The following is a 24,095-nucleotide window of genomic DNA, read 5'->3' as shown; positions in this document are numbered from 1 at the left end:
TGTGTACACTACCCAGAATTATTTACATGTTATATACAGTCCCGATTAAACTACCAGGAATCTTTTTCAAACAGATACGGAAGGCTTTTGTAGCATTTGTGTGCAATGGTAAACGACCAAGGCTGACCTATGACATCCTGCGTAGAAGTAAGGCAGATGGAGGATTGGGCCTGCCTGATATATTAGTATATTATAAGGCAATCTCGCTGGTTCGAATCTTGAATTGGTGCCATGACTCCTCTAGTAGAATGTTGGTCCCATTAGAAAAAGCTATAGCGGGGAGGAATTTGTCAGGAGCCCCCTGGATTCCGAGTGTGGCAAGAGGACTTTTGAAGTGGACGTCCCCCCTGACTTGGAATTCTTTGTCAACATGGGATAATCTGAATAAAATAGGAGAGTACTCCCCCCAGGTGACCCCTTTAGCTCCACTGGAGGGATTCCCGTGGTTTCCACCGGGGGAAGGGAGGGGGATGTCACTTGTGGCAAGTTTGCCCCGCGGGGGACCTTAGCAACTTACCCGGAGCTGGTTACAGCTCTAGGGAATATACCCATATCAGGATGGAGATACAATCAAATGACAAGCTTTTTTAAAAAGATGAAACCCTCACTAAGACCATTAAATTCAACTACTAGGTTTGAGAGCCAGTGTGTACGCATGGGGGAAAATAGACATCTGTTATCTCAGATGTATAGCCTGATACTTGGTGCCCAAAAGAATACAGTCCCATACTTTATTAGGGAATGGGAAAGATAATTAAATAAGGAACTGTCAAATGAACAAATTAAAAAAATGATTAAATCAACTTATTCAACGTCCATAAGTTCGTACATTCAGGAAATGGCCTATAAATTCTTGACAAGGTGGAATAGGACAACAGGAAGACTAAATAAGATGTACCCAGCAGCCGATGCCCAGTGCTGGAGAGGGTGTGAGCAAAGGAGTACATTTCTCCATTTGTGGTGGGAATGCCCCAGGATCAAAGCATTTTGGGTAGCAGTTGCACCATGGATCGGGAGGTTGACCCCTAGACCTATAGAGTTTGCACCTTTGGACTTCTTACTTCACAGAACAACCGGCCCAATTAAAGCCTATAGGAAGAGCATTACACCACACCTATTAAATGCAGCTAAAATATTAATCCCCAGATTTTGGAAACAGATCGCCTGCCCAACACTAGACGATTGGAAAAAGGAGGTTAACCGGATAATGGAAGCTGAAAGGTGGATTCATGTAGTAAGGGACAAAAAAGGGGAATTTGAGAAGATATGGGCAGGCTGGATACAGTGTGCACATGAGATAGATTAGGGAAAAAGATAGGGAATGGGAAGGTAAGGGTGGTAATGGCTCTATAAGTCCCTCAGTATAACTGCATATGGTCTTAGCCATAAAGGAGCAAGGAGCCGAAGTGCGAACTATGAACAGGATAGATCTATGCCGGGGTTTTCTTTCCTTTTTTTTTTTGCTGCTGTTCTCTTCTTCCCCCCTCCCCCTTCACCCCTTTATTTGGATGCCTGCCCCCCTAGTGAAGGGAGAGAGAGAGAGAGGGGGAGTTAAGTCATGTGGAGGTGGAGAGTTTGGCACTTGAAGGTGGGGAGTAGTGGGCTGTGAAATTTGCTTATTCATTTTTTTTTTGCACACAAAGTATAAGTTATATCCGACTATGGCCATTAGTGGCCTCCCACATTATATGAGGTTGGGTAAACACACGGAAGTAGGAGAGGGGACTATTCTGTCTTTAATTATTTTAACCCTTTTATTTCTTTTTTTTTTTTTGTCGGGAATTAGTTGAGGAATTAGGCCACGAAGGCCGATATACACAACTATGGACAATTAATATTAATCACAGGGCACGTATGGTTGGTTTTGGTCTTTTTTTTTTTTTTTTTTTGTCTGGTTTTGTTTGTGTGTTGGCTTGTAGGTGTTTGGAGTGTCACTGAGGAATCAGGCCATATAGGCTGATATACACAATTATGGGTAATTATATTTAATCACAATCACAATTTTATTCAGATCCGCTATACACCTCACACTCAATACGTGTTATGGATTAAAACAGAAGGAAGGCTCATCGCATAATGTATAAAACTTTAGGGGTTTATTCAGCTACATATTGCACTTGCAACAAAGTAGAAGCAATCAAGCAGTAGAGAGGATAATCCGACCATGGGATTACCAGCAGATCCAGACAATTGTAATGCCACAGCTCCTTTCCCCTCTGACGCGTTTCCCCGTAAAAGGCTACATCTGGGATGGAGGATGGACTCCATCTTCCATTCCCAGACGTAGCCTTTTACGCCTCTGACACTTCTGAGTCTGGGGCAGATGTGATTGGACACAGCGGGAGCCAATCAGCGGGTTAGGAAGATGCGATGTCCTTCGGGACCCGCTGATCGTTCGGGAGACCGGCAGAACGGCGGTCTGCCTATGTAAACAAGTCAGACCGCCATTCTGTGGAGAGGAATGTACTGATCCTGGAACACAAATCTTTACCTTTCTCCAGTCAAAGCCCCCCACAGTTAGCAAGTACTCCCTAGGAACACAGTTAACCCTTTGATCACCCCTGATGTTAACCACTTCCCTGCCAGTGTCATTAGTACAGTGTATATTTTTTAGCACTGATCACTGTATTAGTGTCATTGGTGCCCAAAAAGTGTCAAGTGTTATGCCAATATGTATGCAGAATACATATTGGCCTAAATTGATGAAAAAATATTTTTTCTTACATTTTTTTTTATTGGGTATGTTTATAGCAGCAAGTCAAAAACATTGTTTTTTTTTTTTTCAAAATTGTCGGTCTTTTTTGTTGATAGCGAAAAAAATTAAAATCGCAGAGGTGATCAAATACTATCAAAAGAAAGCTCTATTTGTGGGGAGAAAAGAACAAACCTTTTATTTGGGTAAAGCGTTGCACAACCGTGCAATTGTCAGTTAAAGTAACACGGTGCAGTATCTCAAAAAATTAGCTGGTCATGAAAGGGAGTAAACCTTCCAGAGCTGAAGTGGTTAATGGACATTATATCTCTTTACAGATCCAGAAAACCCATACAGCTGGACAGAAGATGACATATCTCACTTTTACGATGAGACAACAGTAATATTCGCTGCTGATGGTAAAGTTTTGTGGTTCTGATTGTGTGCAACTGTGTCAGGTTTTCAGTTGGTAGAATCGTTTACTACCTATGTATCCTTACCCTAATCCTCTGACCATTTTATTGTTTGTTTTTTTTTAGACTTTAGCAATGTTACTCCAAGGCTTATGTAGTACTACTGTACATACGTAATTCCAAAACATGAACATATTCTGATTATGTGCAAAGCTCTAAATAACTCATGTAATAAACAAATGTTAAATTTAAAATACATTGTATTTATACTTTAGAATTTTACAACTACTCTTTTGTAGAAATAAATACACCGCATTAAAGCAAATGACCTTTCCTTTTTCTTCTCTCACATGAATAATGCTTTTAGTCTATATTCACTCATTTACTGGAGATAAGCTTAGCTACTCTTCCATGACATTGAAAGAGGCTAAAGGCATTACCTGGTTATGTTTTGTAAATTTTAAAGGCCCCATATATCTAAATGATATGCTATGTTAATATATTTAACTTCTATTTTGTTGTTCTTTAACGTGACTCTCACTAGAGCAAACAAGTTTTTGAAAGGGGCTGTCTGTAAACAAAAATGGTTAACACTTCTCATTCTTGCTACTAAACCTTCAGTCACTGCTCTCTTGAGTTGAGCTGGCTGAAAATGTTTCTTCAAACACACTTCCTGGTATGTTGGGTGCCTGGTCCCCTGGTGCCTACTGTGGTTAGGTTTATGTTCTATATTGACATAGGGCCTGGAGGATGAAACCACAAAATGTAGAAAAGGACCAAACATCCAACACTCCAAAAGTATTAGATGCTGACATTTTTAAAGCCATAATAGCTCTGCAGCAGATTGGTGGCATATACGGTAGGACAGAAAGTATTATCTCTTCTTATTACAGGCAGTTCTTTAAAAAAAAAAAAAAAAACTCTTTCCTCTCTGTAATGAATTATTTTTAATGTACATATGAAAGAGATCAGATTGTTGCACATTCTTTATCAGTGTCAGCGATATGAAACCCATCATTCTTTGAGTAGTTTGAAGTTATAAATGTACATACTACTTATTACAAAAGCAAGCTATACTTAGTAGTGATACACTGATTTGGCTCTCCTGATCCTCTTTCTTCTATGATTGTTCTACTAGACAATGAAGCTAATTTAACAAAATAGTTAAGAATCTTCACACAATAAATTGTATAAATATTAATTTCAGTTAATAATCATGTGAAAAGCAAATTTCTGTTTGTTTATTCTGTCTGAAAATGATTGGATAATTGAAGTGAATAACACATTCTTGTGTGAAGATTCTTAAGACAGGCCATAGACTGTGCAAATTTCTTTCTTGCAAGTATGGGTTGTGGGAAAGAAATGTGCACAATTTACCCATCAACACAACACATCCAGCAGGCTGGTTGTACCCAAGTTGATCGATTGATCAACTTGGTACATTCAGCCTTCCCATATACGGTTCGGATCTCAGCCGGTTCCTGCTGAACCAACTGAGATTCGAACAGTCTATGGCCAGCCTAACTCCTTTAGTAAATCAACCTTGGCTAATTGAATTCAAAAGACTCTGTACAGTCTCTGTCACCCACAATGTTCATGGTATTCAGAGACCATGTGATCTTTGCCTAAACCTTTATATCAAATGAGGAGATCAAAATAAGCTTGAGAGGTAATTTTTCCTTGGAATAATGTAATTTGATAATTCTAGCACGGGCCTACTGATCTACACAAAGTCTGAATTTTAACAACGTTTTTTTTAGGAATGCTTCAGTTAAAAAATAAATGTTTTTAATTGTATTTTTCAGTGTTTTATGATGACGACCTTACAGATGCACTCTTTAAAACCCTTTCCCGAGTCACACAATCATTAAGAAGTAATTGCATTATTTATTTATCTATGGAGAGAAGGTATGTTATATACATGTGAACATGTTGTCATATACCTTTATTTTAAATATATTTAAGTGAGCAGGGATTCTTTTTTTCTGCTACTGTGACAAACTACATTTGCAAAAGTTTTCTTAACAAATGCTTAGAATAAAGCAGTCACACATGTTTGTCAGAGCAACTTCTCCCCAGGAGTATGGAGACTTTTTAGCTTATATACTTTATTGTTAGGTGCTTTTTGACAGTCCTGAGAGAGCCCCGGGTCTTCCATCTTGTTCTCCAGAAGCAGCAATGAATGGTCCTCAATACTACATAGAAGGATACTTCCTTTATGACAGGGGCCAGCAACCTTTTTCCGCTTAAGGGCCAGATTCAATGTATGTGAATGCATGGGGGGCTGCATTCCCCTGCTAATAAATGCAGATAATAATCCTAACATAGTAATAATAACAGTACAGTTTTACCTCACTTTAAGGTGCTTCACTAATACAAAGCCAGTTCACCCTGAGGGAGCATGCAGCAGTGGTGGCCCATGCACACTGCCTCCGCCCTCCCTATCCATGCACCCGGCCCCTTTCAGGACGCTGGGCACATGAATTACAATTGCGGGGATAGGCAGGGGGTGTGTCTTTTGAAGCACCTGATTAGAGCCAGAGGCTCTAATAGGCTTCAAAATAGGGTGGGTTTGGGGCGCAGAGAGTGCGCCCTGATCCCACCCAGTTGTGTGACACTAGCGAATGATTATTCGCTATTCTGCCACATTCTCCTTCCGGCCAATCAGGAATCCCTATTGGCCAGGGAGTCTTATGATCCCTTGGCAAATCCTGTCTCTGGACACGGACTCTGGACAAGGAGAATGTCTTTTTCCTCGCTGGAGCAGCTGGCTCTTCCTTCTCCCTGCCTCCATGTCTCCTCCATGCCTCCACTAGGTAGGGTGATCGCTGCTGCCTGTGTCTCCCGCGGGGGGGGGGGGTTGTTGGTGCTGCGGGTGACCCCTGCTGCGAGGGTTATTGCCGCTGCCTGTTGTGTCTCCCAGAAGGGTTGTTGGTGCTGCGGCGGTTATTGCTGCTGCCTGTGTCTCCCGCTGGGGGTAGTGTTGGTTGTACCGTCCACCCCAAAAATAGTAAGCACCAGCCACCACTGGAATGCAGGTTCACTCCCTCGAGGCTCAGGCCCTTCCCTTGTGACACCCGACCACTGATGCTGGCGTTATAAAGTGAAAACTGCCTTGCTGCACATTAAGATGGTTTTCTGCCCATTAAGTTCACTAAATATTGAATGTTAGTCTCATAGTGTCTCCTTGTTCACAGCAACACCTGCATGGCAAATTAGACATATTGGCTTGCTGAGGTGTTCTGTAAAAAGGTATTTTTCTGCCCCAGTGTCTTAGAACACACTGCATTCAGCATCCACCTTTCTGCAATTTTTTTTTTTTTGTGGCATTGTGATTTGCTGAAGAAAAATAAGAATATAACTATTATTACAATGAATGGACTATTAGCTAGACTTTTACTAATTGTCTCTAGCAATAGCATGGTATGTGTTGGGCTTATACTTATCCTGGCTTGGGAGGATTATTTTTTAATTTGTACATTTTTTTTCTTGTAATTCTGTAGCTTCCCTGGGGAACAGAGGCAGAGAAGGTAACACAAACTGGGTGCTACCTTTTTATAGAAAAAAAAAGTCTACCTGCCCTTTTACAACGTAGGGGCAGCAACAAATGGAGTCTGCAAATTCTCTGACCTCAGGGAATAGCAGGCAGAAGCAAAAAGTTGGGCATCTCATCCTAAGTTATAGGCTGCTTGTCCCTCCCCAAAATGTTCCTTCTTAGTCACATATATAGGAGAGGCTCTGGGGAGCTTTTCACCCTTCCAATGGTGAATCACACAGTAAAGTGGCTAAAAAAGTCTCCCTCCTCTTTCTCTTCTTGGGTGCAGAGTAGCCACTTGCACAGAAATGCCTGCCAATGCACCCTTTTCCTCCGCCTCCTCAAGTGTGCATAGCAGGAACTTTAATTTAATAGCACTGCTAATGCACCCTCTCTTCCTCCTTCTCAAAGGTGCATAGCAGCTACTTTTGTTTAGAGTGCTACTAATGCTCCCTTTTCCTCATCCTTGTTTCCTCAAGGCTGCAAGCAGCCACTTTCCGTTCTGCTGCTCCTCATACCCCCTTATCTCCTCTTCAAGGGTACATAACCATTTTTTTAACTACTGCTAATGTGCCCTGTTTTATAGCCCCCCTTTTTCTTCTCCAATACTGCTATACATTTGCTGAGGTTTCAATGCATTCCTTTTTTTAACCTGCTTTTTCTCCTCCTCCTCAAGGGTGCTGAGCAGGCATTTTGTTTACAGTGCTTTTCATCTGCCCTTTTGGTTCTCTTCCACAAGGACACATATCAATCACTTGCCTCTCTTGTGCTGCTGCTGTGCCTTTTTACTCCTTTTTTTTTCAGCTAATCCTACCATAGACTCATCAACTGACTATGAGAAGTCTGTGGAATTTTTTCATAGGCCGCCTGCTCATTCACAACACAAGCAGAAGGGTAGGCAGCAGCAAATGGAAGGAAAATTTTTATGGCCAGGGGAAAGGACAGGTGGCATCAAAGTTTAGTGCATAGTTCTACAGCCTAAGCCATAGATGCCCACCCTTTCCCTATAATAAAGGCTAGTCATGCCTAAAGTGACAAAGGTTCTGCACACAAAGGCATTTGGTTTTTCCAACTGTATTTAGGATATACTGTACATACTTTAATTAAAATTTTAAAATTATTGTTTTTTATTTTTCCATTGTAAGACTGTCCCATCCCTCCAGCAAATGGAGTGGAGAAATTTCAGGCTGAGGAAGGGCAAGCAGCAGCAAAAGATAAGCCTTTTTACTACCGTCCACCAATGTTTTTTACAGTATGTTTATATTTTTATACATTACAGTATAGTTTGCACATTTTTTATCATTTACATTAATTTTTTAATAACATTAAAACATTTATCACATTGTATTTTTATTTTTTCCTCATAAGAGCATCCCTGCCCTGGTTAATTAAAGTGATCATATCCATGGACTACTGGATGTCCAGATTGTACAAGGGATGGTGACCAGATTTTCAAAATGAAAGCCAGGGACACCTAACTGTGCATTCCCACTTTAAACCACAAACACATATATTACCCCTATTTCAATCAATATTTAAACAGTATAAACAATATGTAAATGTTAAAATTAAGTGTGTAGCGCCAGTCTTTAGCAAATTAAATATATATAAATCCTTAATGTCGTGTAGAAAAAGTAATCAAATATTACGATTTTACTAATATGTAAATGTTAACAACACCCATAAATTTAATCTATCTGGCCTTACCGAAAAAAGTGAAAACAAACAGAAAATGTGAGCATAACTGGAATCCTGGGTTAGAATCCAGGAAGAAGTTTTGCGGTGCATGTAACTTGCCATGGTGACTGGTAGGTATTGCAAGATTGCACCCAACAGTGAAAGTAGCTTAAACCTACAGTAGGTTCACACTAGTGCTGCTGCTTAACCACTTCAGCCCCAGAAGATTTTACCCCCTTCCTGACCAGAGCACTTTTTAAAATTTGGCATTGCATCGCTTTAACTGACAATTGCGCGGTCATGCAATGCTATACCCAAAAAAAACTTGCGTCCTTTTTTTCCCACAAATAGAGCTTTCTTTTGGTGGTATTTGATCACCTCTGTGGTTTTTATTTTGTGCGCTATAAACAAAAAAAGAGCGACAATTTTGGAGAAAAAAAACAATTTTTTTTAGTTTTTGCTATAATAAATATCCCCAAAAATGTTTTAAAAAAACAAATGTCTTCATCAGCTTAGGCCAATATATATTTTTGGTAGAAAAAAATCGCAATAAGCGTATATTGATCGGTTTGCGCAAAAGTTATAGCGGCTACAAGCTATGGTAAAGATTTATGGCATTTTTATGGCATTTTTATTATTTATAATGTGATTTTTAGTGGTACTGCGACATTGTTACAGACAGATGTGACACTTTTGACACATTTTTGGGACCATTGACAGTTATACAGCGATCAGTGCTATAAATATGCACTGATTACTGTGTAAATGTCACTGGTAGGGAAGGGGTTAACGCTAGGGGGCGAACCGGAAGTGATGTTATCAGAATGCGATGCATTTCAGAACAACTGATTGGTTCCTTCTTCATTTGCTTAACCACTTCAATACCAGGCACTTTCGCCCCTTCCTGCCCAGGACAATTTTTAGCTTTCAGCGCAGTCGCAATTTGAATGACAATTGCGCGGTCATGCAACACTGTACCCAAACTAAATTTTTATCATTTTCTTCCCACAAATGGAGCTTTCTTTTGGTGGTATTTGATCACCTCTGGGGTTTTTATTTTTTGCTAAACAAACTAAAAACTGAAATTTTTGAAAAAAAAAGTCTTAGTTTCTGTCATAAAATTTTGTTTTCATCTTCACTGACGGGTGCTGATTAGGCGGCACTGACGGGCGCTGATGAGGCGGCACTGACGGGCGCTGATGTGGCGGCACTGACGGGCACTGATGAGGCGGCACTGACGGGCGCTGATGAGGCGGCACTGACGGGTGCTGATGAGGCGGCACTGACGGGCGCTGATGAGGCGGCACTGACTGGTGCTGATGAGGCGGCACCAATGGGCACTGATGAGACGGCATTGATGAGGAGGCACTGATTTGTAGAATTGATGGGCACTGATATGTAGAATTGATGGGCACTGACAGGCAACACTGATTGGCACTGACAGGCAGTACTAATGGGCACTGATAGGTGGCACTGGGCACTGACAGGCGGCACTGATAGGCTACACTGATTGGCACTGACAGATGGCACTGATGGACACTAATCAATGGCACTGATGGGCAGCACTGATGATGAGGTACTGACAGGTGCTACTGCTGGGCACTGTGATTGCACTGATTGGCAGTGTGGTGGGCACTGAGAGTCTTTATTGAGGGGGAACTGACTAGCAGCTGTTGGGCACTGATTGGCAGCTCATGGGCACATCTAAAGTGGGCTGCGCTGATAATCAATGTGCTGATTATCAGCACAGAACCCCCTTCTGACAGGGAGAGCTGCTGATCAGCTCTCCTGGGCAGCGCAAACTAAGGAATGCCATTTACCGGCACTTCCTGATTCAAGTGATGATCAGCTGTGATTGGTCACAGCTGATCACGTGGTAAGAAGCCTCTGTCAGAGGATCCTTACCACGCTCGGAGATGCGGCATGTCAGACTGACATGCCGCACTTGTGATTGGTGCGCGTCGGCATGTTATCCTGCTGGACATCATACGACGCCCAGTCAGGATAATAAAACCATTTCCCGGCTGTCAATCTGCTATAGGCCGGGTGGAAAGTGGTTACAGAAGGAACCAAACGCACATTCTGATGACATCACTTCCGGTTTGTGGCCCATGTTGGTTGCTGGTCCCCTCCCCCCTGACATCACTTCCGGGATTCGGTCTCCACGCTGTCTCAGACAGCTCAGCTGTCTCCCCAGTATCCTAAGTTGTGGCTTCCCTCTGCTGGCCACTTTAGAACATGCTGCTACACAGTTTTACCTTTGAATATATCTCATACCTCATCAGCGCCCACCTCATCAGCGCCTGTCAGTGAAGGAGGAAACAAAATTTTATGACAGAAACTATTTTTTTCAAAAATTTGGGTTTTTTTTTAGTTTGTTAAGAAAAAAATAAAACCCCCAGAGGTGATCAAATACCACCAAAAGAAACTCTATTTGTGGGAAGAAAATGATAAAAATTTAGTTTGGGTACAGTGTTGCATGACCACGCAATTGTCATTCAAATTGCGACAGAGCTGAAAGCTAAAAATTGTCCTGGGCAGGAAGGGGCAAAAGTGCCTGGTATCGGGGTGGGTAAACAAATGAAAAAGGAACCAATCAGTTGTTCCGAAATGTGTCGCATTCTGATGACATCACTTCCAGTTTGCGGTCCACGCTGTTTCGCTCCCACTGACGTCACCTCCGGGATTCGGTCTCCACGCTGCCTCAGACAGCTCAGGTGTCTCCCCAGTATTATTTAAATGATTACTGTAGATAGACTTTAAGGAGAAGGAACATATACATTTCATTAACTCTTGAGGCAATAAACACATGTAATAAATAGGTATATAGTGCACAGCTCAGTTTGGGTATCAGTCAGAACCATGTTATGTAGTGCTACCCCCGAAGTAGCTGCTTGGTAATTTGGGGTTCTCTGTTCTGCGCCTCAAATCCATGAACACCCTCAACCCATCTGACACACCTCTTGGAATGAAAGTTACTGCAAGCACTTATAGGAATACAAGTTTAGATACCTTATAACTTGGTTGTAAATTAGTACATGAAAATAGTCACAAGACAGTTTAGTGATAAATGAACTCAATGTTAAATAGTCTGGTGAAGAAAAGACACAAGTCACTAGTTTAACCAATAAAAGGGGAGAAAAAAAATTGCAATCCCATACCCACAGTTGATCCAAATGAAGGCAAAAAACCCAGCAAGGCATGATGCAATTTGATCCAACAGGGGAAAAAAATGTATTCCTGATCCCCCAAGAGGCAATCGGATATTCTCATGGAACAACTTTACATATAAATGTTAGTATCCAGGTATATAATGTATTGGTATGGGATAGAATAAATGGTGGTTTGAGCATAAATGAACACACAGACAAGGTAGATTCAGACACAATCTGCTAAGCAGTATAATCACAATGCCAAAGTAACTTAGAATAGAGTCCTGTACGGCACCGCTAAACTGGGATTAACTCATGAATCAGCATAGTCAACAATAAACAGTGCATACAGTATAAGTATTAACTGCAAATGAAATAATAACACTATAACTAATCTAGGGTGCACTCTAGTAGAACAGCTAGGATATGGTGCTTTATCCCCTGAGAGGTACCTCTTGGCATAAGCAGTAGGTAGAGGTCTTTGTGTAGCAGCTTTAAAGGGACAGTCTTTAGTTCTAACTCTTCAGCCTGCTAGCATTGAGGACCTATGAGTGCACATGAGAATAGTCCTATTCAAGTCTGCATCCAGTAATAAGGATATTAGATGGCTGTATAGTCAGTTCCTAAAGGGTGCAGTCTCCAGCAGCAGATAGTAATTCCCCACAGCAGCAGCTCACCAGTCCCAGCAATATTGCAGCTCACCATCCGGTCAATTACAGCGATTAGTCCACTCTCTGCTCTGCACCCAGGTGACTCTGGCTGTCGGCACACATGGATTTCGCATTTTGGATTCAAAAGCTCTTAATTACAGTAAAGTCTTCTGCCTCTGGACTACAGTTCCCACAGTGAAGTGCTGCCTGACTCTAAGTCTGTTGAACTCTTCCTGCTCAGCAGCTCCCACCTCCTGCTCATATATGTACTGTACTTGTTAATCAGTTTAGCATCACAAGGCAGCTACAAAGAGCAGCTGCGGCCAGTGTTTCTCTCACTTTCATAGACAAAAACTAAGAAAGATGGCAAAAAGAAAGAAGACAGGAGGTGGGAGAGAGACAAGGAAGTAAGACAGAGAGAGAGGGGGGTGAGCAAAAAATTACGTGTTTTAATCAGTGAGGGGGGAACCTGTTGCTTCACTTAGAGAGAGCCAGAGAGAGAGAGAGAGAGTCTTAAACGATCCTGTGACCTTTGGAGAAAGAATAAAGCAAGCCTGTACCTGTAAAGAAGAAAGAGAATACTTGTCTCACCATACTGGTAAACTTCCCTTTATTCTGTTGAATAGTCTCCTGAACCCTGCTGGGAAAAACACATGTCCCCCTGCTGACCTCCTTTAATATTAATTACAGGAATCAGCAGTGACTGGAAGAATGAATGGCAGGAGGAACCAGTGAGAGTTGCTGGGAACCAGGAGATTGGCACTCCCAGAAGTGTGCATTTCCCAGCAGAATTCAGGGAGTCTTTTAACAACATAAACTTGTGTGGAGAGGTAAGTATTCTGTTTCTTCTTTACAAGTATTTACTTACTTTACACTTTCCTCTTAGGTGGTTGGGTTGCTTTAAAGTTTAGAAACTTATGAAACCTGGGCAAAATTTAAATTAACGTGGAATGTCAAATAGTTTCTAAATGCAACCAGCAAGAAAAAAATAATTCCAGACTCCCAGGATCCTGCTGTGCAGAAGGGCTTACTCAGTAATTCCCTTTCCATTAATACTTTGCCAAGCTTTCACAAGTGTAGAACAGGTGACAATGTGGCTCTTTAGTGTGAGCAGATCTTAGTAAACTAAATGTTACTATATAGTACTGTATATACAGATTAGCTACAATTCTCTTACATTGTAAGATCAGTTCTGATGATCTGTATATACAGTGCATGCTGAAAGTATTCACAGTGCTTCACTTTTTCCACATTTTGTTTTGTTACAGCCGTATTCCAGAAGGGATTAAATTTATTATTTTCCTCAGAGTAACACAAACAATACCCCATAATGACAATGTGAAAGAGGTTTGTTTGAAATCTTTGCAAATTTACTAAAAATAAATAAAAAAAATCACATGTACATAAGTATTCACAGCCTTTGCTCAATACTTTGTTGAAGCACCTTTGGCACCAATTACAGCCTCAAGTCTTTTTGAGTATGATGCTACAAGCTTGGCACACCCATTTTTGGGCAGTTTCTCCCTTTCTTCTTTGCAGGACCTCTTAAGCTCCATCAGGTTGAATGGGGAGCCTCGGTGCACCGACATTTTTAGATCTCTCCAGAGATGTTCAATCAGGGTTCAAGTCTGGGCTCTGGCTGGGCCACTCAAGGACATTTACAGAGTTGTCTCGTAGCCACTCCTTTGTTATCTTGGCTGTGTGCTTAGGATCATTGTCCTGTTGGAAGATGAACCTTGGCCCCAGTCTGAGGTCCAGAGCACTCTGGAGCAGGTTTGCATCAAGGATGTCTCTGTACATTGCTGCATTCATCTTTCCCTCGATCCTGACTTGTCTCCCAGTTCCTGCCGCTGAAAAATATCCCTACAGCATCATGCTGCCACCATCATGCTTTACTATAGAGATGGTATTGGCCAGGTGATAAGCAGTGCCTGGTTTCCTCCAGACATGATGCTTGCCATTCAGGCCAATTAGTTTAATCTTTGTTTCATTAGACCAGAGAATTTTGTTTTTCATGGTCTGAGAGTCCTTCAGGTGCCTATTGACAAACACCAGGCGGGCTGCCATGTGCCTTTTACTGAGGAGTGGTTTCTGTCTGGCCACTCTACCATACAGGCTTGATTGGTGGAGTGCTGCCGAGATGGTTGTTCTTCTGGATGGTTCTCCTCTCTCCACAGAGAAACGCTGGAGCTCTGTCAGAGTGACCATAGGGTTCTTGGTCATCTCCCTGACTAGGGCCCTTCTCCCTTGATTGCTTAGTTTGGCCGGACGGCCCACTCTAGTAAGAGTCCTGGTGGTTCCAAACTTCTTCCATTTACAGATGATGGAGGCCACTGTGTTCATTGGGCAATTCCCTGGACATCATGGCTTGGTTTGTACTCTGACATGCACTGTTAACTGTGAGACCTTATATAGACAGGTGTGTGCCTTTCCAAATCATGTCCAATCAACTGAATTTACCACAGGTGGACTCCAATCAAGTTGTAGAAACATCTCAAGGATGATCAGTGGAAACAGGATGCACCTGAGCTCAATTTTGAGTGTCATGGCAAAGGCTGTGAATACTTATGTACATGTGATTTTTTTCATTTTTTATTTTTAATACATTTGGAAAGATTTCAAACAAACTTCTTTCACATTATGGGGTATTGTTTGTAGAATGTAATCTGTGTACTAGTGTACTACACTAATCTGTCTCTATGCACTTTATCAGCAGCAATCCCCATTCTTTCGCTATCACAGCTAAGCACATTGTAAAAATGGCTGCTGGGAGCCCTGTTCTTTTATAGTGAAGGGGCTGGCACACAACAAAGCCCCCATTATTAGTCATTCTAAGGTCTAGGTCAATCGTGAGCCAGTGCCCGACCCGATCATTAACTCATTCCTAATTGCGGAAGACATGAAGAGCAGTGCTGAAATGAGGAGACGTTGAGTATGCCTGGTTTTGCAGGCTTCCCAGGTTCATAAAACATGATTTGTTTACAACTACAGGTACTTCCAGAGCCTTTTTTTTGCAAATAGTGTTAGCATAGCCAGTTTTCTTATGTAACATTTTGTGAATGCCAGTAGTTTATCATAAAATGGGTTTTTTCATTATTTATATTGTGATTAGCGGATTTAGCTATGCATTTAAAAAAAAAAATTCAGTGTGCATGTAGAGAATACCAGTTCAAACATGATATTACTAATTCGTCTAATTTATGCTTTTGAGTTAGTAATAATTCTGCTGGTAATTGAAGATCTACAACAAATTGTAAGATTCTTAAAATTACAAAATGCAGTTAAGAAAAGCACTTAATGCTGATACAATGCATATTTCTTTTTGAGAAATGGAGTGTATTTGCTTTTTTAATGCTGTCTGCCAGTGTTTAAGGGTATAACAATTAATGCGTTTAACAAGCTCATTGTAGTTGACATAGTACTGTGAAGAATATTAAAGACTTGTAGATAGTGTAAATTCACTGACAACACAGCTCTTTTCAAAGGCTGCAAACTTGAAGTCTATATATACAGTATGTAACAATCATCTATTTTGCAACTGATCCATGAATATCTACTGCTGTGAAATAAATTAAAGGAAGTTTGAGACAACAGCAGTACATTGTAGAGGGCAAATTAAATAAACAGAATCATAAAAACATCCGGCTAGTGTGTTATTTCTGTATCGTGGAGAATGGTACTGACGTCACAGTATAACAGTATAAGTATGCCCCTAGGTTTGCTTGACATGAAAGTTCCAGTGGGTTCAGATGGAAACATGCAAGCTTGTTTTCAGTTTTGGTCACAAAATTAATGTACTTTTTTGCTAAAATATTAGAAATATTTAATATGGCAAATGGCTGCTAGGCACCTAGTCTGGATAGCTACAGTAACATGGAACTGCAGGATGTTAGTGTATTATTTAAATGACGTTCGTGCATGTAATTGTGCAAGAAAACACATGCAATTCATTAACATTAGCCAGTTATTTAGCCTGTATTTTAATGAAGTTGTTCGCCAAAACCATACTGAAACCTTGATTTTTTTTTATTAGTTTTTATTTTAATATTTGATCGCTGGATAGAATTATAATAACAAGTAAATTAATTAAATGGAACCAATGTTTTTGGTAAATTTAATTACTTTTTCTGGAGTGTTTTGTAGCTATAAACATTATAATTTAAATTGCTTCCATTAACACCTTTAACAGCAGCTTCTGGCCTTTCTAATCAGACGGTCCAGCATTTGCTGGTCACTTTTTGTTAGCTGTCTCAATCTAATTAGTATTACATGCCTAGTCATATGGGGCTAGAGACAAAGGAGGTGACTATGTGTGTAGAAAACAGAATGATTTTTTTAAAGATGATCTTGACAGAAGAAACCCTTGTTTAAGATATTCTTTAAATCGAAATCAACACCAGTTACCAGAGCGCTACACTGGAAACTAGAACTGGACAGAAAAAAGTTCATGGCGTTTTATTTAAAACACACTTCTGTATTATTTAATTGAAATTATTAAATGTACATTTATAAAAGTGCTAGTTTACCTGAAATCCATTGGTGTACTAAGTTTTCACAATCCACTGGTCATCAGAAATCAGTTACTCTTGCTTTGCACAGTGTTGTCAATTAATCAAAGGCGTTCCATTCACCAGGCATTTATGCAACTTGCAGGAGGGGATAAGTAGATACTTACCATTCTGATGATGCGCCTTCATAGTTTAGTGAACGGGGGGATAACTCAGGAAGCTGCAGAACTGCTCTGTATTGTGGAATAGTTGTCTTACCTCTGGTTATGTAGTACAGTAAGGATGGCTGAATAAAATTACAAATAGTTTTGGCGGGAAAAAAAACAATTTAAAGCCGCGTACACACGAGCAGAATGTCCGACAGAAAAAGTCAGACGGAAGCTTTTCATCGTATATTCCGATCATGTGTGTGCCTCATTGAACTTTTTTTTTTTCGAAAATTCTGACAGACCTAGAAATAGAACACGTTCTAAATATTTCCGACGGAACCAATTCCTATCGCGAAAACCATTCGTCTATATGCTGTTCCAATGGATCAAAAACGACGCATGCTCTGAAGCAAGTACAAGACGGAAACTATTGGCTACAGGCTATTGAACTTCATTTTTCTAGTCCCATTGTACGTGCTGTACGTCACTGCATTCTGGACGGTCGGACTTTGGTCGGACTTTGGTTTGACCATGTGTAGGCAAGACTGCTTGAATAGTGTTCCGTCGGAAAAACCTTCGGAGTTTATTCTGACAGCAAAACCGGTCGTGTGTACGCGGCAAAACAATGTATTTCGTTTTTTTTATGAAGTTTTGCTTTACCTTAACAAAAATATGCATGAAAAAATATTTTGTTTTGCTTCTACAATTGGGGATAGTGATGTTAATATGAACCAATCTTGCATAACTTAAATTACAGATTAAAAATATAAGAGTATGACTAAATATTTTTAATTCAAAAGGGTTTCATACAGTTGGTTGTTATGAAATGTTTCTGTTTTAGGTACAACTTCACCCTAAGATACATGGACATCACATGTGATGCATATAATCATTTTCGAAATTGCTTAAACAATTTTGAGACCACTAGCAATGGAAAACAAAGATGGTCAGCACAGGAAATCAAACTGTTTCCACAATTTTTCATCTATGAACGAGAACATTTGGTAAGTCTTATGTGATCTCATGCAGTGTGTTCCCTCTGGTTACTAAGGAACAAAGAAATGGAAATGTATTTACTATCTAGCAAGTTGTATCTCGTTCAAATGTTTTCACCTACTGCTCTAACTGTTGGCTTTTAACTGACTTTGCTATGTAGTAAATCTAAACCATGCTCTTCACTTTTTTTTTTTCTTAAGTTAGCAAGACATTTTGTGTTTTCTATATGATTTCTTTTTCTTAAAAAAAACAGTGATTTTGCAGTAACAAAATAATATTTAAGAGAAAATGAGCGAAATCAATAATCATACACAAAAATTTGCATTTCATCAAGCTGAACACAAAGGTGATTCAGAGAGACAAAAAAATTCATACTGTATAAAGCATTGTTTAATGTGCTTGAAAAACAATCTGTTCTGACTTTCAAAGATAATAAGATATACCATGGATCAACAGTCTACAGTTATCTCTTATAAACAATAGTAACCAAGTTGATTTTGTGCATTTAAAAGTTACATTTTTGAAGCAAACTTCTTAGATGACTAGAACTTGCTCCTGTGGACGACTATTTCACATTTTCACAGCTCTTATTGCAAAGAACTCTTTCTGTATGCGGAGATAAAATTCCACAGACGTTCATCCAAAAGAGGAACTGGTAATTACTCTATATTAAAGCTATTAATCATCATTACTCACACAAAAAAACTTGTTATTGTGTAATACTAAAAATCTATGCATAGATGAGGGGGAGTTGGCATTTATAACACAAGTCTTGTATTTTGGTCTTCTGTCTGTGTATATGGCCAGCCCTTCTTTGTTTTTGTAAACACAGTGAAATGAGATTGCTAAGTTATTCAAGTACACCTATAGTTACCTTCAGTGAAATCTGCCTGTCAAAATGATCAGTAGATACATGCAGATAAAGCAATGTATGTCCATGTATCCTATAAAAGTAAACCTTGGCCCCACCTCCTCCTGCCTCCCAATCCTCTGTGTGAATGAACTGGCTATAAACACTATATTACCAAAAGTATCAGGACACCTGCCTTTACACGCACATGAACTTTAATGGTATTCCAGTCTTGGTTTGTAGGGTTTAATATTGACTGGCCTGCACAGATTCCTGACCTCAACCCAATAGAACACCTTTGTGATGAATTAGGGAGGAGACTGCCAGCCAGGCTTTTTTTTCATCATCTGTTCAGTTTTAGGATATATTACAGTATAATTTAAATATGCTGAAACAGTCCTACATAAATGCCAATATACTTCTTAAAAAGGAATGACCAGTGCCCCAAGTGAATGAAGAGTAACTTTCTCTTAGGGCTTAGTTTGTATGCTCAAAAGAAACAGATGAGGAGCTGTACTTATAGTGGACACCTGAAAACCATATATTTTGGGTAATCTTTACTATGTCACTTTGCCAGAGAAAATTGGCCAATTAAAACGTTAATATCTGCAATACTAAATGCATACATTATCTTATGGAAGTATTGGTGTTAAAATTAGTGGTCTGGTTATTAGGTACCTTTTAACCTTTTTACCACCACTGCCCGATCGCTTTCACCAACTATTTTTGCCCTCCCCTACTGTCACGGAACGTCCCACACTCCATTTGAGTGCTTCCGTTGGTATACCACTTCCTCCCAGTCTGGATACAGATATCAGATATTCCAACCGCTCATAAGCACAAAACAAGGCGACACTTGTTTCACTGCTAACATGGACTAACTCTTTCTTTGAGATCTCACAACAAACAACAATGTGTGGAATACCCTTAGAACCTGTGGTGAGCCAGACTAGACTCATTTACATTAAGCATGTTATAGCAGACATCAGACAGGTGAGTGGAGTTGATATTAGCATCTCCTCACAGTATGTGTCCCAACAGTATGACTCGGTCACTATTGCTAATATGGCAAATACAGGGTCCCCAGAGTCTGTGTGTCCTGGGGGACAAGGACTCGAAGCCAAAGTAACAACACCTCAAGGGTACCCCAAATGCCAGGGCCCATAATCTGTAGGCAAGAGGCTCACATTCAGTCCCCTCCAACAGCCTCTGTCCCGGGTGAGTCTGTCACATTTCTCCCCCATCAAAAGTTGGCTAACAAGGTCCCAGACCTCCACCTGATCTGGACATGCGTTAGTCAGGCAGAGTTCCTTTCTTGGCTGCAAGGAATAGTTGACCTCAGTAGGTGTGGGGCAGAGGTCATTGACTCTGTCTGGCTGTCAGCGCTTCAGCTGGGTGGTGTTTACCATTCCATGGCTTGGCCTGTTGCTGGACAGAGGGGCCCACTGTCCCAAATTCCTGAAGCTGAGAAGAAACTGTAGGTGTGAGACAGAGGCCAGCAGCGCTCTGCCCTGTTGCCAGCGATTCAGCTACATCAACTTGTTGCCGGAGAGAGGGGCCGACTGCCCCGGCTCCCTGGATCTCCACAGTTGTTGCCGGTGCTGGGCAGAGGTTGGTAGCACTCTGCCCTGTTGCCAGCACTTCTGCTGGGGGCTTCACACCCTCTGCTCTGACTAACCGTTGGGGCAGGAGGCTGGATTCCTCCACTCCCAAATTGTGCAGCTGCCATTGGGGAGGTGAGCCGGCTACTTCCTGTTCCATTCCCTCATCTGGCTGCTGGGACGACATGTCTGTGGTACTGTCTCCCAGGTGCACGGATCTTTGCTGGGGAGGAAAGACCACTTCCTCCACCCTGGCCAACTGTTGGGGAGGGACGAAGAACACCTCTCCCCTCTCCCCCTGTATCTGCTACTGGGAAGTGATTGCCACCTTCTCACCCTGAGCCTCCGAAACTGCCACAGGTGTGGGGCAGAGGTCTTGGACCCTCAGTCTGGTGACCAGCACTTCAGCTGGGGAAGTTACGTGTAACTCCACAGATACTGCTGTTGGTGCTGGGCAGAGCACGGTGAAGTTTGGCCCTAATACCAGCTCTTCCCCTGGGGCCTCACCAGATTGTTCTTCCTCAGCAGAAAAGTCTATCAAATCCCCTGTCTCTGCAACTGGTGTCTGGGGATAGAGGTTCACCATCTCCTGCCCATGGAACCCAGAAGGTGCTATCAGTGCTGGGCAGATGTTAGCAGAGCTCTGCCCTGTTGTCAGCACTTCAGGTTTGGGGATGGCAATCTTCAGATTTTCCACTGCTGATTCTCTGGCATGCTGCTGGACAGGCACATTCCTCCATCCAAGATCATTCCATGCAGAAACAGGATCATCAAGGTCAGTCAGCACTTGCTGCATCCACCATAAGACCTCCGCCTCCCTAGCTGTAGGGGCAGGTTGGCAAAGCACACTGTTACTCTGCCACATTGCCGACTCTTCAGCCAGGATTTCAGAGTTGTCACCTGGTATTTCCTCATAGTCCCAGGCAAAGGGAGCCCAGCCCTGGCGCTGAGCAGAGTCTAGCAGCCGTCTGTAGGCGATCTCCAGCTCCCATTCCTGAAGGGCCAGAAACTCTATATCTTCCAGTGCCCAGTGCACTTCCGAGACGTTCAGTAGCTGTTCTCTGTAATCCATTATTTCGTCCAACCGCCACTCCAAATCACTCCCAAAGTTAGGGTCCCCTGTCAGCTTCACATACTACAGTCCCAGGCCGCCATAGCCAAAGCCTTCCATTTGGCTGTCATCCGCTATCCAAGGGCATGCTTGGGATACATGCCACCGGAGGGCTCTGCAGCTCTCATCCAGCCGCATCTCTGTCCAGACCAGCCTGCTTAATTCCGCTGTCTGCTCCTTGTTCGATTTTTCTCCCAAAAACAGAACCTGCAATCCATACTGCGACCAGTACCTTTCCTCGATGGAGGGGAGAACTTTTCCCTGGTGTCGCTGCTCACGGGCTAGCGCTTCCTTCCAGAGTTCACAGCGGATAGAAACAAACCATCCCAGCAGGACCTGCTCTGATACTGGTCCTCTGTGCTGTATCTGCATCTCTCTGAACCTCCTTCCGAATTCCTCTTCCATGGCGGCTGGTATCTGTACCTCTCCTCTCTTCTCCTGCTATCCGGACCTTGGATACAGGTGGAAGCTTGGATGTCCCAGACTGCAGGAAGCGTCCTGCTGCTTGCCACCAATGTCACGGAACGTCCCACACTCCACTTGAGTGCTTCCTCCCAGTCTGGATACAGATATCAGATATTCCAACCGCTCATAAGCACAGAACACTTGTTTCACTGCTAACATGGACTAACTCTTTATTTGAGATCTCACACAAATATATACAGCAGGATGACTAAAACCTAACCTAATTAACATGAACTAATTATCTAACATGACCTTTTGCCCAGACTTGTGGTCACCGAGCTTCACACAGTACATTATACATTATCATAAGTACAACCACAGGACATTTTCACAATAGCAGGAGCTAATTAAAATTAACAATACAAACAGTGATTCCCCCCACCTCCTCAGCCTAGTCCTCAACAAACTATAGTAGGAATAGACTGTTCATCTCCTAGCCATTGACTATTCAATACACATTACCATAAACATCAACACAGGGTTAATTAGAACAAACAACAATGTGTGGAATACCCTTAGAACCTGTGGTGAGCCAGACTAGACTCATTTACATTAAGCATGTTATAGCAGACATCAGACAGGTGAGTGGAGTTGATATTAGCATCTCCTCACAGTATGTGTCCCAACAGTATGACTCAGTCGCTATTGCTAATATGGCAAATACAGGGTCCCCAGAGTCTGTGTGTCCTGGGGGACAAGGACCCGAAGCCAAAGTAACAACAACTCACGGGTACCCCAAATGCCAGGGCCCATAATCTGTAGGCAAGAGGCTCACATTCAGTCCCCTCCAACAGCCTCTGTCCCGGGTGAGTCTGTCACACCTACCATCATGCTTGCCAGGCTCTGCTGTCCCACCTGCAGGCCAAGGACCCGCATGGTAGGGTTTGCGGGGTGGAGGAGAATCAGCAAACATCCATTCGCTGATATCCCCTAGCTAGAATGAACACAAAAACAATGTATAAAACATCAATTCCGGCTTCTGTTGATGCTGTCCCTGGCCCTTCCAGCCAGGGAAAAAGCTGATGGAGCATGATCTGCACTCTATTAGCTTCAGTGGAGGGGAGGTGAGACATTGGGGATCTAAAAGACCCCTGATGTCTCATTAAATAGTAACTGCCTTAAAAATATGTGATATAAATAAAGTTTTAGTGAAAGTAAAAAAAAAAAAAAAAAGTCAAGAAATAAACTTACACCCAAGCACTTGAAACCCCCACCCCCCTCACCCTGCCCCTACTTGCATGCATACACAAACGTAAATATGCTCTTGAGGGGTGCCTACGAAACCTTTGCTTACGATACACATTGCATATCACGGTACATGTCAGAGTAAGAGCAGTATTTCCATGGCTATTATTCACAGTAAATCTAACCCGATGACCTGTATGGGCTTTTAAAGTGTTGCCTATAGAAAATACAGGGTACTGAAGTTTGTCTTTGTTTGGTGGGTGCATGCAAATTTAATGCTTGACATGTTAGGTATCTATTTACTCAGTGTAACCTTATCCTTTATCAAAAATTGGATAATAAATAATGCTTTCGTGCCCTAAAATTTACTTAACCACTTCAGCCCCGGTAGAATTTACCCCCTTCCTGACCAGAGCACTTTTTGCAACTCGGCACTGCGTCGCTTTAACTGACAATTGCGCGGTCGTGCGACGTGGCTCCAAAACAAAATTGATGTCCTTTTTTTCCCACAAATAGAGGTTTCTTTTGGTGGTATTTGATCACCCCTGCGATTTTTTTGCGCTATAAACAAAAAAAGAGCGACAATTATGAAAAAAACGCATTATTTTTTTACATTTTGCTATAATAAATATCCCCCGAAAATATATAAAAAAACAATTATTTTCCTCAGTTTAGGCCGATACGTATTCTTCTACATATTTTTGGTAAAAAAAATCGCAATAAACGATTATTGATCTGTTTGTGCAAAAGTTATAGCGTTTACAAAATAGGGGATAGTTTTATGGCATTTTTATTAATTTTTTTTTTTTTTTAATGGCGGCGATTTTTTATCGTGACTGCGACATTATGGCGGACACATCGGACATTTTTGACACATTTTTGGGACTATTGTCATTTATACAGCAATCAGTGCTATACAAATGCACTGATTCCTGTGTAAATGATACTGGCAGTGAAGGGGTTAACCACTAGGTGGCAGTGTAGGGGTTAAGTGTGTCCTAGGGTGTGTTTCTAACTGTGGGGGGCATGGCTGTGTGTGACACGTCACCAATCTCTGCTCCGATGACAGGGAGCAGAGATCAGTGACACTGTCACTAGGCAGAACGGGGAG

General features: G+C 41.7%; 1 protein-coding gene across 10 annotated transcripts in view; it reads left to right on the top strand.

Annotated features, from left to right (window-relative positions):
* METTL22 (methyltransferase 22, Kin17 lysine) overlaps positions 1–24,095 on the top strand; it is a 625,143-nt gene that overhangs the window by 577,133 nt on the left and 23,915 nt on the right. For 8 of the 10 annotated variants that reach the window (XM_073632992.1, XM_073632998.1, XM_073632997.1 and 5 more), the window contains 3 exons: positions 3,031–3,111; positions 4,911–5,013; positions 17,618–17,780. In XM_073632992.1, coding sequence (XP_073489093.1) covers positions 3,031–3,111; positions 4,911–5,013; positions 17,618–17,780 — 347 coding nt within the window. Of the gene's footprint in view, positions 1–3,030; positions 3,112–4,910; positions 5,014–12,809; positions 12,950–17,617; positions 17,781–24,095 lie in introns of those variants that run through there. The other 2 variants (XM_073632993.1, XM_073632996.1) reach the window with 2 other exon arrangements.

This window comes from Aquarana catesbeiana, linkage group LG06, assembly GCF_042186555.1.
Source record: "Aquarana catesbeiana isolate 2022-GZ linkage group LG06, ASM4218655v1, whole genome shotgun sequence".
Taxonomy (NCBI): Eukaryota; Metazoa; Chordata; class Amphibia; order Anura; family Ranidae; genus Aquarana; species Aquarana catesbeiana.
The sequence above is the reverse complement of the archived record's forward strand: the minus strand, read 5'-3'. Positions and strand labels throughout refer to the sequence as shown.